The 17993-nt window shown below is 34.0% G+C and overlaps 4 protein-coding genes across 4 annotated transcripts; 2 read left to right on the forward strand and 2 right to left on the reverse strand.

Moving 5' to 3' along the window:
• Positions 1 to 274: 274 nt before the first annotated feature.
• On the reverse strand, positions 275 to 1168 carry LOC127741202 (uncharacterized). The gene is made up of 3 exons (XM_052253227.1): positions 936 to 1168; positions 601 to 844; positions 275 to 568 (listed from the first exon to the last, which is right to left on the reverse strand). The coding sequence occupies exons 1-3, from the start codon at positions 1166 to 1168 to the stop codon at positions 275 to 277; spliced, it is 771 nt and encodes a 256-aa protein (XP_052109187.1).
• Positions 1169 to 4050: 2882 nt separating this feature from the next.
• Positions 4051 to 9145, reverse strand: LOC107460613 (vacuolar protein sorting-associated protein 45 homolog). Its single transcript, XM_016078998.2, is given in 14 exon segments — positions 4051 to 4614; positions 4819 to 4950; positions 5074 to 5195; positions 5285 to 5392; positions 5707 to 5862; positions 6532 to 6710; positions 6830 to 6971; positions 7070 to 7150; positions 7276 to 7401; positions 7756 to 7820; positions 7823 to 7976; positions 8200 to 8279; positions 8433 to 8634; positions 8811 to 9145. Coding segments are annotated over 14 exon segments (1698 nt in total). The 5' UTR covers positions 8901 to 9145; the 3' UTR covers positions 4051 to 4553.
• A 500-nt stretch (positions 9146 to 9645) lies between these two features.
• LOC107460542 (uncharacterized) lies at positions 9646 to 12349 on the forward strand. The gene is made up of 5 exons (XM_021130060.2): positions 9646 to 9961; positions 10053 to 10177; positions 10300 to 10475; positions 11677 to 11785; positions 11969 to 12349. Exons 1-5 carry the CDS (start codon positions 9724 to 9726, stop codon positions 12347 to 12349), a joined length of 1029 nt encoding a protein of 342 aa, XP_020985719.1. The 5' UTR covers positions 9646 to 9723.
• A 2267-nt stretch (positions 12350 to 14616) lies between these two features.
• Positions 14617 to 17677, forward strand: LOC107460637 (protein trichome berefringence-like 7). Its single transcript, XM_016079031.3, has 3 exons — positions 14617 to 16055; positions 17041 to 17199; positions 17278 to 17677. The coding sequence occupies exons 1-3, from the start codon at positions 15136 to 15138 to the stop codon at positions 17561 to 17563; spliced, it is 1365 nt and encodes a 454-aa protein (XP_015934517.1). The 5' UTR covers positions 14617 to 15135; the 3' UTR covers positions 17564 to 17677.
• Positions 17678 to 17993: the final 316 nt, after the last annotated feature.

A 17993-nucleotide genomic window follows, 5' to 3' on the forward strand; every position in this document is an offset into this window, starting at 1 on the left:
TCGGTCGATCAAACTAATAAACATTCATAGTATTGACATGCTTCGAGTTGAACTCTATGGCCTTCATCAACGTCTATGAGAATTCAGAGCTGACTTGAAGCTGCGCAAGGGGCTCTGAATCTTTCCTGGCAAAAAGTTCACCCAAACAGAAATAAGTTGACTTAATAAGAGCAGTGATGGGCAAATGACGAGAACCCTTCATGTTAGCGTTAATGCATGGCGAGATGTTTGTTGTCATGTGACCAAATCGACGAACCTCATCCGCATATTACGTTCAATGTGAACGAGGTATTTCTTCAATCCAGTTCGTAATTGCGACGTTCTCGCCTCTCAGACGACCAAAATGATGAGCGAACTCTCGCTCGGACATTGAATATGTTGTGTTAACAAGAACCTTCTTCAAGTCCTTGTTTTTGAAGTGAGTCATGAAGTTGGCAACAATATGTCTTGTACAAAATTCCTGGAAGGTATGCAATGGTTTCCATAAACTTCCATCGGCGTTCAACGTAGCATCAACTGATTTGTGTCTGTCTAAAATCACTAAGACGTCGTGTTGTGGTGTGACATGCTGCCGCAAATACAAAATAAAAAAGACCAAACCTTCTTCGTCTCACCTTCAACAATGGCAAATACAATAGGCAATATGTTTGCATTGCCATCTTGAGCAATAGACATGAGCAACGTGCCTCCGTATTTACCATAAAAGTGGGTGCCATCGATGGAAATAAGTGGTTTGCAATGCTTGAAGAACTCAACACACGGTGGAACTGTCCAAAATACCCGACGAAACATGACAGTATCGACTGAACCAGGCCAATGTGTGTCACAAGTTGCACCCAAGTACCTAAATACCCACAAAAGTTAGCACATATAAATGGTGACTTTATACATAACTAAGGACAGTGTAATGAATCTTATCAAGTAAGTACATTTACATAGTGAATAACCAATAAGAAAGCTCGTTGTATGACTCTTCCCAATCGCTATATATCCTAGCAATGATTTTCTGCTTTGTAATCCAAACCTTTCTGTACGACGCCTTGTAACCGAAGTGATTCTCCACACCTCCTTGCAGAACCTTTATGCTGATTGTTGGATCTGTTTTGACCATTGTGAGTATGTGATAAGCATTCACCTTCGAATCTAACCTGCAATGGTCTTGACCCATTGATGTTTTCATGCAAGTATGAGGACCATTGTATCTCCTAACCTTCCATTTTTCTTACTTTCAGTGATATGCTATGCATATGTTCCATCTACAATCGGGCCCGATCCGGATACACTATACATCATACTTTAACTGGTCACTCTCTAGTATTTTATACTCCACAACCCTCTTGATGCTGTATGTCTTAACTGCTAAGATGACTTCCTCCTTGTTTTCAAATTGTTGTCTAATCTCAAACTCATTGGTTGGATACTCTTCAGGACCTCCATGGGTAAATGACCAATCCAAAGTCATTGCATCGAGATTCAAGGTGAAAAAGTGATCCGGCCAGTCATATGGTCGAGAAATGGCAGGATGTGTCAGAGCAATTTGTGTGTCACCATAGTAGTTCATCTCTTCTTCATCCTCACCCTCATCAGGAATTTTCATTGGTTCATCATCAGTATCTTCTCCGTCATCGGGGTTAACTTCATAGGGATCCATCATCGGATCCGCAGAATCCTCATGACTTTCAACATCATCTTGTATCATGCCAGCATTAGAAAGTTCAACGTTTGACCCCTCTTGATTACCTTCAGGTGGCATATTTAGATCAACCATCGTCCTTCTAATATTTTTTAGCTGCTCCACTTAACGGACTACCATCAACAGTATCCGCAGATGATCCTCGCCCACCCAACTCAACTAGAAAACACGAATAATTCCAACAGATGAACATTTGTCTATTGGTTGTGCCACGACCTTATAAGACGTACGTCCTTGTCATCACGTAACCGATACCTAATTCAAAACAACAGAAAAATTTCTCAAAACCGTGGTCTAATAAAATTAATAACCAAAATAACAAAGACAACTGTAACATACTTTTGATAAAACAAATTGTCATCTACTTTGGTCGGATATCTGTAGTAAATTTTTTTTACTCTTTTCGTGTGTTGCTGTCTAACAAAATGCAATATCAAATTCTTTAATGCTGTTAGACTGTTGACTTCCGGTGCCATGTATGTAATTACTAGTTGTCCAGATCTAAAAATGATAAAATATATTTTCATCATACACTATTTTATCATCATAATGAATGGATAACAATAGATTTCTAGACATTGTTAAGAGAAAATTAAAAGATGAGAACCAAAGACAAGAATGAGCTACTGAGTTCGATTCTCAACCGACCATGCTTTTTATTTGGCGAGTTCAGCGTGAAGTTCATCGGAAGTGCAACAAACTTCATAATTTACATAAAGTTCACCAGAGAATACGGTGAACTTCTCCCAAATTAAAAAAAATATATATTCTAAAAATTAAAATCAAAATATTTTTTTAAATTAAAATAATATTTTTTTAATTTATTACAGAAAAAAATCCAAAAACAACGGACTAAATTCTTCAGTGTTTCAAAAAATTGAAAGGACAGACATTTAATAAAATGACAATATAAATATAAATACACCCTCTTTTACATCTACAGTCATAACAATCAAACTAGATCTTATTTAACTGCACAAGTAGTATGGTTTGGTTGATATCATAGAGAAGATTAATAAGCAAGAATATTTTATAAAAGGAGCAACCTCACAGACATACCAAATTTCATGAAGTCATTTTAATTAATCGGCAAAAGTTAGTACACTCCAAGTAAAGTAGGGAGTTCAGCATTTTTTAAAAGTTAGTGCAGCACTCTTTAAAAGTTAATTTATTATCAAAAGTGATCAGGTAAAAACCAACTTGGATTGATCGAGTGGTCAGCTCACTCATCCGCTTAAGCAACGAGTTATAGTTCAAATGATATGATAAAAAAAGTACTTCTTTCTTTTATTAACTTTTTTTAATATTAGTTATTTATTTTACATGCAATATAGAAATAAATGAATATAATACTTATTGAGTAGATGCAGTTACATAAAAAATTTTTTGTTGTCATAGTATTTGAAACAAAGAAAAGAAAATAAAATGTTAATAAAAAATTATATAAATATTTTTTTATATGAATTTTTGTTTCACACAAAATAAAATTATTATATGTTTTTGCTTTTTACGTTGTATATATATTTTTTTAAAATTAAATTTATATAAAACAAAATCTTTTATTATTCTGTTCATATTTAATATTTTAATTTTATTTCACACAAAATAAAATTATATATATATTAATTAAATTTATATAACACAATTTTTTTATCATTGTGTTTATATCTAACATTATAATTTTGTTTCATACAAAACAAAATTTATTTAAATTTTAATATTATATACATAATATATATTTAATATTATTTTTTTAAGATTTTAATATATCTTTTTTTTCTAAATTTAGTACATAGATTTTCAACTTATTTTTTATGTATTATTTATTTTAATTCTAAAGCCTAATAATTTTTTTTTGTACAAACATATTACTTTTAATCTTTATATACTATTTTTTTATTTTAGATTTCAGCCCAATATCTAAAACTTACAAAAAAATTTAAAATTTATAGAAAAATAGTTAACCTGATTAACAGTTACCTTTTTAAATTCAAATCATTCAAATAAAATATAATAAATAAAGAGTTCAGATTTGACGAATTCACAAAGTGTGCATTTTTAAATTCAGACCATTCAAATAAAATATAATAAATAAATAGTTCAGATTTAACGAATTCACAAAGTGTGCAGTATTCCATACTTAGCAAGGAGCGTTTAAGGATAAGCCCAATTAATCGTGCAAACCTACTTTGTTTTATCTCAAATTATTTTAACTATACTACTATTTTTTAAACCCACTTGGACACTCTCCTGTCTCCTCAGACACATAAAAAAGCTATCAATCGGAGCAAATATTAATCACAAATACAACTCATTCTCACAATCTCGACTTATAAAAATATATGAAGCCATGAATCTACAAATGAACTACATCCGTATAAGTATACAAAAGAATGGGACATTCATTACAAGATTATACAAAATTGTTTTCATCAGTAAGTGTAAGCAAAACCATTCAGACCCTTCAAAATAAAAATAAAAATAAAATTGAGACTCGATTAGCCAAAATGATTAAGAAAAACTACACAAAAAAGATTTACTTCTTTTCTTTGTTCCTATACTTTCGTGTCTACTTTTTACCCCATGAATGAACAAAAGAAAGAGGGGAGTGGCGTGCCCTTTATGTTTGGTATTTCAATTTCCAATCGCATTCGTCCGCAAGCAGCAACCAATACAACCCAATCGAAATTAGGGTTAATAACTATCTGCAACAACAATGGATTGAGTTTATACCGACATCGAGCTCCCTCTGCAACTATTTTTATACATGTACATGGTTGCAAAACAGAAATTCCCAATCCAAAGCTGCAAAATATTTTTCTATATAGCCCTCAAAATGCAAATTGTGCCAGGATGGATTTCAAACAATGCTGGTGTTCGAACGAGCTACCCTTTGAGATTCTTCCAGGTCCCTAATAAAACTGCAAATTCAAATAAAACACACGACTATACCTAAGAAATCCAGAACACTAACAAGTTTTGTAGTCAATCAATACAAGAACAAAACTGGAACTATCAACTCAAAATTATTGGCATTGGACATCAAATTGAAAACCCACTTGGAATACACTAAACATGAAATGACCACTAGTTGAATCAAAACTATTTTATTCACTTCATTATACCTCCTAGAATTGAGAACAGAAGAGCCACCAAGTATAAACCGAATTCCAGGATTGCTGGCATTTTGTAGAGCAACACATCTTGACTCCTCATAAGTTGTCCCACCAACAATGAAGATGATTACTTCCTGTGGCCTGCATGTCAATTGTCATGTAATCATTAAACATAAAAACTCATACTATTCCACAATTCTATTGTGCGTGTGACTTCTAGAAATTCCAAAGAAAATACAACTGCTAGATTTAACAGCAACAAACCTTCCTTGTTGAAAGTGATTTCCAACAAATGGGTAGTCCACATCTCTCAGCCGTCCTTTGACAATGCTTTCCATGGTTTGGAAAAGAAGGGGTTGGTGCTGGGTATACACATTCTCAACACCCTGCAGCAAATCTCAAAACAGAAGTTGTTTAGAGTTGAACTTAATCTATCAAAGATAGGGTATGGTAATCATAATACTTCTGTGCATACCTTCAACCCACGGGCCATATTACGGGCAATATTCATTAGATCTCGATTTCCAAAAAGATCACCAGTTCTCTTGTCAACACCTGCTTGCTTTAAAAGAAACTGGACGAGCTGTTGTGTCAAAAACAAAATATCGATATCAGCAACTATCGCAGGCATGCATAGCCACATTATTTATTTGTAAAGAGGTACTTTCCATCTATTTGCAGTTCTTCACAATTTAATCTAGTTAACATATATTTCTATTCTCTGGAATCCAAAACCAAGGATATAAAATGACAATATGACCCAAAATTGACTTTACCAAACACACTACTTCTCCAAGGTTTAAAACATGGACAACATCCACTAAAAGATTAAGGACAGGGAATCATGCCTGAGGATAAAAGGATTCAAGAAGAAAGCAACATCATAGATTAATTTACCCCAGATTTATACTTGGCAGATCGGGAAGCCAGTTTGTTGAAAAGCTGCATTAACTGAACAGGGCTATCCTTCTCATATCGCAAAGCATATAGCATGACTAAACGCAGCCGGTCCACATCTGATATGCTATCATCATTTAGTAGATTTGTCACTGCCTGAAGATAGTACATTGAGACAGAAATTGTCACTTTTGTTAGTCTAAACTCCAAAGCCATTGCCAGTACATATGATAACAATTAGAAACATCGAGAAAAAATATTGGGGGAAGATAATAAGACACTAAAAAAATTGCTTTATGTATCTTGTAATCTGCTAGTGTAAGCATGGGTTGTTGGCCAAGGGAAAGGATTTTACACCTATACTTCACCATGTATCCTTGTCCTTACTTCACATCATTGATGGAAATTCAAATATATGTCAAGAAGTCCCCGATTGCAGAACGATGTACCGAGAACAGAATAAATTTTTACCCCATTAACAAATCAACTCTCCATGAAAACAATATGAAGCTTATTAAGGCAATGAACAGAATAATTACAAGATAAAATATCCTTTGAGATGAATGGTAGCACTGAAATGAGCAAACTACTATAGTCGAGTTTTCTAATTTATCATAACCATACAAAGAAATATGCATAAATATTCAGAGCTTAAAATAAATTAAAAAATATTGCACCGCCAGCACCGCTCAAAAAGAATATCCCCCTTTTTTCATCTCCAAAGAGCCTTTTCTTTGAGTGAGAGAGAATACATTAGACCATCACCCAATAACTCTTGAAGTTTGAGCAAAAGCAAAGGAAATTTTGCTAATCATTAATACATACCTCAAACGCAGCCCCTTGTCCTCCATTGCAAGCCAGTTCCTGTTCTGTTTGTGAAAATGTCATAAGTTTTCGCTGTTGTACTATCTTGCTCATTTCTGTTACCAAAGTCACATGCTTTGACACATTCCCATGCATTTTTCTGTACTCAGGATAATTGTCAACAAATTTGGCCATGTCCTCTGACAAGAGTCAAACCATAAATCAATTAATTACATACTATGCTGCCATGTATAAAAATAGGTGTAATAGCAGAAGGAATTTTATTATTCTGAAATGTGAGACAATTATAAGTACAAACCTATCGTTTGGATGTTCTGGTTGCTCTTTGACACTTGCTGAAATTCATCAACCAGCCGCTTGATATTCATACCTATATCTCCAAAATTCTCATACATGTTAGCTTTGAAAAATGAATCTTGTTCCGACGACAACACAACCTCCTGCAACAGCAAATAGCACAATATTTCTTTCAATTTGTATAAAATCTAAACTCAAAGATATTGCTAACGTGATTAAACAGCATAAAAGTCTCTCTAACCTCCTGATCCTTTGAAAATTTATCAATGGATTTCAAGTCCACCTTGTTGTCTTGGATTCCTATCAATTCATGAACCATAGCCTGGAAAGTATAAGGCCACAAACAAGAATTACTTTATGAATAAACAAACTATCAGATAGCTAAGCTGTAAGATTGTCAGTAAGCACTGACTATAGCATTAATCCCATAAATACCTTCATAGATACCTGATAGGTCCATTGATTGAGCAATGGGGTTACAGGATCATCTCTCCTGTCAAGCACCAACAACAGTGGTGAAACTTCTGTTCGCCTAAAATCGAAAAGACCACTTTCTTCTTGGTACATCAGTTTCTGTTTGAAGCCCATTAATGTAAATTAGTTTTCACTACATATGCATGATAAATTATAACACATAGGGATACACATATTGCCAGATAAAACAACAATAAGATGGCTACATCTGTGCCAAAAGTATGCCTAGAGATATGCATGGTGAGTTCAGAAAAATGAAAATTATAAAGATTTAAAAGATAAAAGTTAACAATTAAAAAAGAAAAAAATAATAAAACACATGCAAACGCACCTTAAAAACATGCAAAAGTTAAAATGCATAAGATTGTCTAACATAAACAGGAAAATAACAAATAATATATATTATCTACTGAGAAAAAGTGACTACATAATTATGTCAAAAATTCTACTCACATTTGCTTCGTGTGCTATTCTTTTGGCAATGTCAGACGTCCTTTGATATCTAATAACTGGTCTCCCGCCAAAAAGACAACTGCTACACCATCAACAACCCGATCACAGAAGCGTTGCAGTGTTGAAGGATCCACCACAGCTGGGAGCATATAAATATAACTTGAAGGGATGTGCAAAGTGAAATGATAAGGATCAACTGCAACAAAGTCTGCGTAGAACTCCTGAATGATCGTAACAAAAACTACATCAGAATTAAACTTCGCAATACAAATCCCAGCATTTGAGATCACATATTTACACCAGCGTTTGAGATCACATATTCACAACAAAAAGGGATGGGGGGGGTTCAAGGGTTCCAGCACAAGAACGTGTGCAGTCATCTATCATCATAAAACAGATAGATAGAAAAGTTCCCATGTTTACAGCGCAAGCAAAAGCAGTTACCTGAACTTGCTGGACAGCTTCATGTTCATCTGAATCAGCAAGTATGTGAATTTGAGTGTCCTTCAATATGTTGGAGAAAACTGTAAATTTCAGAATGCATTCACAAAGTGTCTTCGAATCAATGCGAGAAAAAAAAATTATCACTTCAACTAGGGAAAATATACAAAACGGAATTCCTAAATAGGGATTGCTTTATATATACTACAGCATCTGTAAAGATTTAAAAGACCTACATAGGTGATACTCCCCAAATCTAGGAGCGGCCAGCTGGCGGCGCAAATGCTGGATGTTCTCCGTCGTAGGGCGAAGGAAGTAAACGGCCTTGAGATGCGACATAAGCTCCTTCGACTTGGTTATGGAATCCACCAACTCCACCAAGAATACTTCCTTCTGAAGAAGCTCTGACTGTGAATACACAACGCTCACAATACTCACCTACACCATCAATTTCACATTTCACATCCATGTTGTAGCTCAACACCATAACCAGCAACACATATTTACGAGTTTACAATCATATGGAAAAATGGACGCCAATATCATAATTGAAACAATGAATGAAGAATTATATCAGAGAAAATGAATTGATTCGTTGAGATCGTGGTGCGTACCGTTTGGCAATCGAGGATTAGGACCTTCATGCCGGAGATGTCCTGCAGCATGCGGTTGACGTAGTCACGTGCAGAGGACGTGAGCACCATTTTTTTTTGTAGTGGCGACTCGAATAATATGGATTGATCTAAGTCTCAGTGGAGAGATTATAATCGAAGATGATTAACACTAAAGGGTTGCGAATCTGGTAGAGGGGTTGCAGAATTTCAGATCCACCACCACTAAGGACCGAAGACGACGAGTATTAAGCCTTCGGTTCTAATTTCTAAACGCACCGTTTCAGGCGTAGTTAATTGCCGAGTAATGCTGTTGATCCCAAATTTTCATTGCATTGGCAGCACCACAGCATTGCAACTAGTAACAACAACTCTTATGGTTAACTCAATAAATCTACAATTATGATTATTAATATTTTTATTTATAAAATAAATTACTAAAAATAATAATAGAAGATATACATTAAGAATAAAATCCTAGAGATATTTTATAAATAATTTTTATATGCAAAAAATTAAAATCAAACCCTGACATTTAAGCGAGCTAAATATTTCAATTTATTTTATAGTTACTAAAAGCAACCTTACCAAATAATTTTTTTCTTAATGATATTTTCAGACAATTAACAGTTGTTTTTGTCATTAACACAGTTATTTTTGAAAAGGCAATACAACAATTTCTGGTATGGGCTTCAGCCCGTCACGGTTACCCAATGCAAAAAATGGAGGCCCAAAACAAGTGACCAAAAAGAATGTAAAGACTACAGACGACGTCGTTTGAATGAGTGTAAGTATTAAGTAACCTCACATTATCAACTCGAAGTAGCTAGCGGCAACAGCAATCGAGCTTTTGCATTTGAAGCTTCACAGCACGAACTCGCTGAACTGAAGTGCAGCTTCTGAAAAACCCTCAATAATGGATTTGATTAAAGCTTCGAATTTGACACCTTCACCGTTACCATTCTTCACTACAACGACCAAATTCTCTTCCCACTTTTGCACATTTCTATGTAATATTCCCAGAAAGCCCCTTACTTTGCGCGCCAAGAAGAGAACCTCAGATTCTGAGCCGCTTCTAGAACCTTCTCTCCTCCAAGAAGTATCCTTCGACGACGAAGAAGAAGATGACGAACTTCTTGACGAATTTGAATTTGGTATATACATGCACCTTCTTTCGTTCTCTCTCTCTATATTATTGCTGGTGTTTTCTGACGAAAGTTTTTATTTTTTAATTGCGTTGCACAGAAGCTGAACTGGATGATGATGATGATGACGATGATGTTATTGTTGATGATGGTGATGATGTTGATGTCGGTGCTGGTGAGGATGAAGAAGAGGAGGAGTATGAAGATGGCGATGCCTTAGTCTATGTAAGTTCTTTCGGAATTTCCATTTTGTATTGTTTTATTGATAGGAAAAATAAGATAATAATTCAATTTTATGTTTATTTTTATCTTTGGGATGATTATGGTTTTTATTTTCAATTTTGAAGGTTGGTGATGGCGGAGCAGGTGGTGGAATCTCCCTTGCTGGGACATGGTGGGATAAGAAGGCACTAGCCATTGCTAAAGAAGTTACTGCCTCTTTTGATGGTGACCTGCAAATTTATGCCTTTAAGACTTTGGTCAATTCCACCATTCTAGTGCGCATTGAAAGGCTTACCAACAAGTTAGTAACATAACACATTACTCCAAAGTTGGCTAACTTGCTATCTATCTATATTGTTTTATTTTACAGTAGACAAGAGGCAAAATGCTGAGGGGAATTTTGTAGTTTAAGCTGTCTCGAATTTAGTTGGCTAAGTTTCCTAGTTTGTAGAATGTATAATTCTTGATTCACATTTGGCTGAACTTCCTAAAATAGTAAAATGGATGGTTGGTTTTATTATTTAGTGGCTTTTATATGAATCTTAGTTTTATTTCGTGTTATTGTTGTTTAGGGAAGTTCTGAACCTATGTTTAATTGCATGATTAGATTAGATATACTAGGCTGGATAATCCCTAAAGAAAAAATGAGACGGTAACTTTGTTTTTGAAACAATGCATATAGCTATATTAGTGATATAACTATGCATTGCCAGAAATTTCAGTGATCAATGGATACATGGCCGTTGGTGAAATTTATGAGTTATATATAACGCTTTCCCCTTTAGTGTGTCATTCATGTTTATTGATCTTTTAAGTGTTTTTCTGCCGTCATTTATATTTATTCTGAGGGTTATTTCCTTTGTTTATATCAAGTATACTGAAATAAGTGTGTTAGACTTGGCCACTAGAAGTGGGTTAGTGATGAGGGGTTTGGATAGTTGGTGTGAAAATGAAATCATAGGTTTAAAACTTAACTGCCATTGATGTACCAAAAGATAATGTGTAGATTAAATCTCATTTAGGCTGGATAGATGTGGGGTCACTAATGTAATTTCATCTGTAAAGTGCGTCACAAAGAGAAAGGAATGTTGAATGCAATTTATTAGTTTTAATATTACTATCCCCAGCAAAAAATGGAAAGACTTGAACCTCTATAATTTAAGGGGAGTAGAGAATGTGAATCAACACATAATATTGGCTTGTTGTACCTTCCCTTCTAATAGAATTTAATCACCCATAAAGGACTTTTCACCTCATTGTTAAAATCAGCTAATGCTATTTGCACACTGCTGATTGCTCAATCAACGAATTTTTTTGCCCCCTTTTTTTTGGAGATTGGGCTTATCATTGAACTTACACTTATATTTCAAGATTTTGATAATATTTTTCCTCCCCGATGCAATGTGTGCTTGAATTACCATTTCCTTTTCATCTTGTGCTGAACTTTGCTATTATAGTGCTATATTCTTAAACTGTTGAGGTCTGATTTCCATCTACGTTAGGTCTGGCTCCCCAACAATGGAAGATATTGAAGCCTTTTCTACAACCTACAGAACAAAATTGGATGAAGCAGAGATTGCCAAATTTGTTCCTGAAAATTTGAGTTTGGAGGTACCATTTCAACTAACTTACTTGCAGTTTGTTCTATGTTGAATATATATAATGCGAGACTATCACAATCACAACTTGAAGCCCTATGTTATCATATTAGTTCCACTAGTGGCTTAATCAAAGTTTCTTGTTCGTTGGTTCTATGATTATTATCTTAACAAATCTGAGTTTGTGTTACTTTAGGTGTCTTCTCCAGGTGTTGAAAGAATAGTTCGGATTCCAACTGACCTGGATCGATTCAAGGACCGGCCTATGTATGTGAATTACTCCATTGTTAATGATTCTGATAATTCATCTACAGAAGGTGATGGGGTCTTCAGGCTTGAATCCTTTGACATGGAAACTAAGTGTTGCACGTGGGGTATAGCTGATGTGAGAGTCAACAGAGGGAAAGGAAGACCACTGAATAAGAAACAAAGAGAATGGCGTTTAAACACTCCCTTTGATTCATTACGTTTAGTACGGTTGCATTTTAAATTTTTGAAACTTGACAAGTTTGAGGTCTTTGTAGATTCACTGGATTGTAATTTCCCTTTTGTGGATGGTAAATTACAAAACTGGTGAAGAGATATAGACTGTATTACGGAATCAATAAGCAAACTGAAAGCAGGGGGATATATATTATTCCATTCCTTAATTTATGACTCCATCCATTGGTCAATGCACTGCGTTCTAATCCTTATTCTATGCTTGGCAGAATCAATTTTCTCCATGATTTATTCCTCTCTCTCTCTATACCTTAGGTTTCAAATTTCTGTTTATTATGATAGATCACTTTAGTTTTGACCCATATAACTCTTTTTTGGATTTTGATCCGTTTTAATTTTTTTCTTTTTTAATTTACATTGTTAAAGTTTTGGTCGGCATAAATATTTTAAAAATGTGTTTAACCACTATAAACATTTCTTAAAATATAAGTTTGGTGTTTGTAATTTCTTTTGTTTCTTATAATATAACCTTTTCAGTGGTGAGAAGGAAAAAAATAACTAAAAATCAAAGCAACAGAAAAATAGGGTAAATTTAAGAATTTTTGTTTATATATTGGATTATAAGTGGTGGATTTTTTAAAGATGATCTAAATTACGTGTTATACAGTTGTGGGTTTTTATAAAACATCATTGACATTTTGTTTTTTGTTGGTTGGTCTAGTGGTTAGCTCACTACTCCGTTTAAGCAAGTATTGGGAGTTAGTCCGCTTAAGCAAGTGTCGGGAGTTTGAATTCCGTCTGCTGCATGCAGCAACCTATTGGTCAGTGGCAAACCCTTAAATAGAGCTCAGTACCGCGACGGATTAGCCATTAACCTTTCAGACTAAAGGATACCGTAAATAACCAAAAAAAAATTTTTTTTTACAAAACGTCAATACCATCATAACATTGTAAAATACTAAAATAATCAAATATTCTCGTGTTTTATATTGAAATTATTCATATGTAAAAACTTTAGCCTAAATTTAAATTATATGTAAGCTTATATTATTGCTATACATATTCAAATTGAATTGTAAATAGCTGTGAGTTGTCACTTCCATTTTTTATAATTTTTCCCCTCTTCTAATATTTTTCTTTTTGCTGTCAAGTGATGTTTAAACAACTGAATTGGCATACCTAATATTTATTAAATCATGTTTGCGTATCTTTCTTCCTATTACATGTTCGTGAACTACTAAATTAATCACATGAAGCTATAGATATCCATTTGACATTCTATAGATCCAAAGTGTCATCAATTTTAAATTTATATAAAAACAATAAATGGTGTTTCAATGTCAATAACCACTAGATTTATATTGAAAGTGCTATTAAATTAGCTTATTATTTAAGCAATGAAATTGTTCATTTTTTTTTTAAAATTGCTTATCTATTTCAAAATATAATTGCTATGGTGACAATTATAAATGAGTGAGAGCAATAGGAAATTACATTGCTTGCTATAGCATCAAAATTTATTGCGTGTATATAAGCATAGCATAGCAAGCAGCTGCTGCAACATCACTTTCAATTCTTGAGACTGACCCACCTATATTTAGTGTTTAAAAGACGTGAAGACTGAAAGATTGGTCCATGTTTGATGGTGTTGTTCTCTTCCCAATTTTAATGCAAGCAATTGCTCTTTCAGCCCAATGGAGATTGATGTTTTACGGAAATACATCTCTCCAATTTTTTTAATACTAAAAGAAAATAAAGTGTAATCTTTTATTATTAATTTTATAAATAGGATTAAAAATAAATATAAAAAAATAATAAAAATGAGATTAAATAATTAATATCATCTATTTTTTTTTTTATTAAAAAGGATCCACTCAAGATGTTTTACTGGCTTTTAATTTCAGTTTCCAAATTCATTCTTAAATCACAGCCTAAGCGTCTAATTAACTCTTGGAAACGTGTTTTGTTTTCGTAACTTGCAATGCATTAAAAAAAATTAGGATTTAGGGTATAACTGAATTAATTAGTATAAAAAGTTTTATATTTATAGAAAAAGAGCTTTAAAGTAACATCAATTGTTCTTATTATCTGAAAAAATTAACTCTCTTCGTTTTTTTTAATTACTGACAAATTTTTCAACCCCACAAATCAAGATTAACCAATAAATTATTATATGGTAAGATTTGAATTTTCGATACTAAACAAACAAATGAACAAAATACTCAGTACCAACTCAAATTAGTTATTTTCTTTAACTATTCTTTTACTTTAGGGCAAAAATGAAAAAAAAGTCCGTGAAAATGGTGATAGAAGACACGCACCGACAGTTTATAATCTTGAAATTCATGTGATTATTGTTGTTTATTTCCCTTTCTTTTTTTCGTTACTCCTTTTCAGTTAAGAGATCATGTTCTTAATTAACCAAACCGCCCTATTAACATATTTTTAAATGACCGGATTGCCCTCACTCTCAAGTCACATTTTCAACAAAACCAACTTCTTCAACCATAAACCAGAAACCACACCCACCACCTTCTGCAATCTGCATGCCAGTATGCCACTAAATTTTCTCAGCTCTTCAATAACCAACCCCACTTTATCAAGCTGCAATCTTTCTACATATATACATCTACTCTGCATTTTATTACTATTTTTCTTTTTCCATTTTTTATTTTTTAATTAAAAATTTTGCATTGCTCCTTTTCTTTCTCTTCAAACTTGGCATTTTCTGGTCTTAGATTCGGTCTATGAATCTTCTTTTTTGTTGTTAAGTAAGCTGGTTTAGCTCATACTACTCTAGAATTTGACATTTAATGTAGCTTTTTTTGTTTAGTAGCTTCATTGTGTAGAATGATACCATAGTTATTAGAGGACCCTTATTATTTGTTTCTTTTTCTGTGGACTTTTTTTTTTTGTACAAAAATGGATATATGGGACAGTTGGTGGGTTTTGCAGTTCATGCAGATGCTGGGTTTGCTGAGTTTCTGGATTTCATTACCAAAGTTGAGAACTTTATTCTCAAAAGCTTTTGGCTTTGGCAACAAATTCATGAAGGGTAGCAGCAGCAATGTCTGGATCTTTGTTTCCATATCGCTTCTCTTGTTCCTTTCTTGGGTATACTCATTCGTGTTTCCCAGTGATCTTTCTGTGATTCAGCATTATGATGAGATAATCCCCAACACTTCTCAGTCACTGAATCACAGTGTTGAGGTTCCCAATGTTTCTCATTCAATGAACCAAAGTTTTGATTTTGAGATGCTGAAATCCAAAGTTGTTCCAATGGGGAAGTGTAATGTGTTTGAAGGAAGTTGGATCCATGATAATAGCTACCCTCTATATGATGCTTCTCAATGTCCATTTGCTGAAAGGGGTTTCAATTGCATAGCTAATGGGCGTAGGGATAGAGGTTATACAAAGTGGAGGTGGAAGCCTAAGAATTGTGATGTTCCGAGGTTCAATGCCCGGCGAATACTCGAACAGCTTCGAGGGAAAAGGGTAGTTTTTGTTGGTGATTCATTGAGTAGGACTCAATGGGAGTCTTTGATATGTTTGTTAATGACAGGAGTTGAGGATAAGAAGAGTATGTATGAAATCAAGGGCAATAGGATCACCAAACAGATTAGGTTTCTTGGTGTAAGGTTTAGTACTTTCGATTTGAGGATCGATTTTTATCGATCAGTGTTCCTTGTGAGGCCTGGTTCTGTGCCTAAGCATTCACCCCAAAGGATTAAGACAACATTGAGATTGGACAAGATTGATGATATTAGCCATGAGTGGATTGATTCAGATGTTCTAATATTCAATTCAGGTCATTGGTGGACAAGGACTAAGCTTTTTGACATGTAAGTAACTAGTAACTTCATTTTTCCAAGTTATAGGTTCATAAATTGAAGATTTGATTTACTCCATGGCATGTTTTGTTTTATTTTTGTTTATATGTGATTCATTGCAATTTGCATTGCATTTGTGATTGATTTTCTTTCTTGGAGAATTCATGCTATAGTGCCAGTTTCTTACTAAATGAGTTCCAAGGAGATAGATAGTATTCTTGGAAGCTTATAAAATGAGTAAACACCCAAATTATTCCCAACAAATTTCAGATCGAACATGTCCCAACAAATTTTCAACAAATACGTCTCTAACAATTTTATTATGAGATAATTTAGTTAAAAAAATATTTATAAGACAACTTAGTCTCCTTTCAAAACAACGGAGGGACCAATCCGTTTGATAAAGTAATTCTTGAGGACTTCCAGAGTAATAATTGTCTTTTGGAGTAAAGTATTCCAGCTGGAGTTCCTTGAAAACCAATTTAGGTTTTTACTCTTGTAAATCTAGCAAGGTTTTTTGTTTCTAAAACAATTCTGCTTAGGATTTGAGAAACTTTTAAATGAATGCACTATGATGATTTTTGGCAACAATGTAGAAAGGCTTATTATTGCAAAAGGAAATTTCTTTGGACTTCTAGAAAGGCTTATTGCAAAAGTAAATGAGAACCTAGATTTTCACTCAAAGTCTAGTGTTTTGCCTCAAATTAGAAGATTGTTATGTTCTTATTTCTCTTAGGTCACTTGGGGCAGACAGATGATAGATTAGAACCAGACTGGTGATTTTTGTTTTGAGATCTCTATGTACAGGATCAAGGTAAATGTGAACAGCATGGAAATAATTTGATAATGAATAACCAAAACCTTGAATTGAATGTACTTCATGTTAGAATCATTCATTACTTCCATTAATTGTTAGTTCAAGTCCATTTGCATTAGCCGTGTGATTTCATAGTGTGAGATTCTAGAATAATTTGGTGCTAACATGATCTTCAGACAGGGGTTGGTACTTTCAGGTTGGTAACTCAGTGAAGCTTGGAATGACAATCAATTCTGCTTATAACACAGCCCTTCACACCTGGGCATCTTGGGTGGAGAATTCAGTCAACATGAATAGAACAAGAGTGTTCTTCCGTACCTTTGAATCATCTCATTGGAGGTGAGTTCTTTCTTCTCCATTACTTATTTTTCATTTTGGCAAGAATGCAAGTAAGTGGTGTTTATATTTTGATGGCAGTGGAAAGAACCACAATGCATGCAAAGTGAGTAGGAATCCATGGAAGAGAAGCAATGGGAAGGAGCGAAGCCCTATATCAGATATGATCAACAGGGTTGTGAAGAACATGAGTGTTCCAGTAACAGTTTTGCATGTAACACCAATGAGTTCTTATAGGAGTGATGGTCATGTAGGAACTTGGAGTGACAATCCATCTGTTCCTGATTGCAGCCATTGGTGTCTCCCTGGTGTTCCTGATATGTGGAACGAAATTCTCTTCTCTTATTTGCTTCCAAAACCTCTCTAACAATATTAACACCAAACCCTCTATCTTAGTGTGTTGTTATTTGTTGTCTAATTTTAATCCCATATGCCTTGTCCCTTGTTATGAAGCTCTATAACCTCAATTTTTTGACCTCCATTACTTGGATTAACTTAGATAACATATGCACCATTATAAAACAATAATGTTAAGCATACACACAAAATTGCTATCAAATTATTATATATAGATAGAATATATAGATAGAATATATGTTTAAATAATTGGAAATGTCACAATAACATGGATGGCTATCGTATATAACATGCATTGTGATGATCATGATATGGTATGATGATGATGGTCAGGGGTGGCAAAACGGGTTGGTCTAATGAGATGGATTGGGCTAGGATTCGGAATCCACCAAATATGCAGGTTCGGGTTTTGGTGGGATGGGCCAACCCATTGAGTCAAA

Source organism: Arachis duranensis, chromosome 8, assembly GCF_000817695.3.
Source record: "Arachis duranensis cultivar V14167 chromosome 8, aradu.V14167.gnm2.J7QH, whole genome shotgun sequence".
NCBI classification, from domain to species: Eukaryota; Viridiplantae; Streptophyta; class Magnoliopsida; order Fabales; family Fabaceae; genus Arachis; species Arachis duranensis.

Excerpts from the sequence above, each read along its gene's own strand:
- LOC127741202 (XM_052253227.1), bottom strand. The coding sequence starts at position 1,168 with ATGGGTCAAGACCATTGCAGGTTAGATTCGAAGGTGAATGCTTATCAC. Across the intron at positions 845-935 it reads TCTTATTGGTTATTCACTAT|GTACTTGGGTGCAACTTGTG; the intron begins GTAAATGTACTT and ends GTGGGTATTTAG. Across the intron at positions 569-600 it reads TTGAAGGTGAGACGAAGAAG|CATGTCACACCACAACACGA; the intron begins GTTTGGTCTTTT and ends TATTTGCGGCAG.
- LOC107460637 (XM_016079031.3), top strand. The coding sequence starts at position 15,136 with ATGGATATATGGGACAGTTGGTGGGTTTTGCAGTTCATGCAGATGCTG. Across the intron at positions 16,056-17,040 it reads AGGACTAAGCTTTTTGACAT|GGGTTGGTACTTTCAGGTTG; the intron begins GTAAGTAACTAG and ends ATCTTCAGACAG. Across the intron at positions 17,200-17,277 it reads TTTGAATCATCTCATTGGAG|TGGAAAGAACCACAATGCAT; the intron begins GTGAGTTCTTTC and ends TTTTGATGGCAG.
- LOC107460542 (XM_021130060.2), top strand. The coding sequence starts at position 9,724 with ATGGATTTGATTAAAGCTTCGAATTTGACACCTTCACCGTTACCATTC. Across the intron at positions 10,178-10,299 it reads ATGGCGATGCCTTAGTCTAT|GTTGGTGATGGCGGAGCAGG; the intron begins GTAAGTTCTTTC and ends TCAATTTTGAAG. Across the intron at positions 11,786-11,968 it reads CTGAAAATTTGAGTTTGGAG|GTGTCTTCTCCAGGTGTTGA; the intron begins GTACCATTTCAA and ends GTGTTACTTTAG.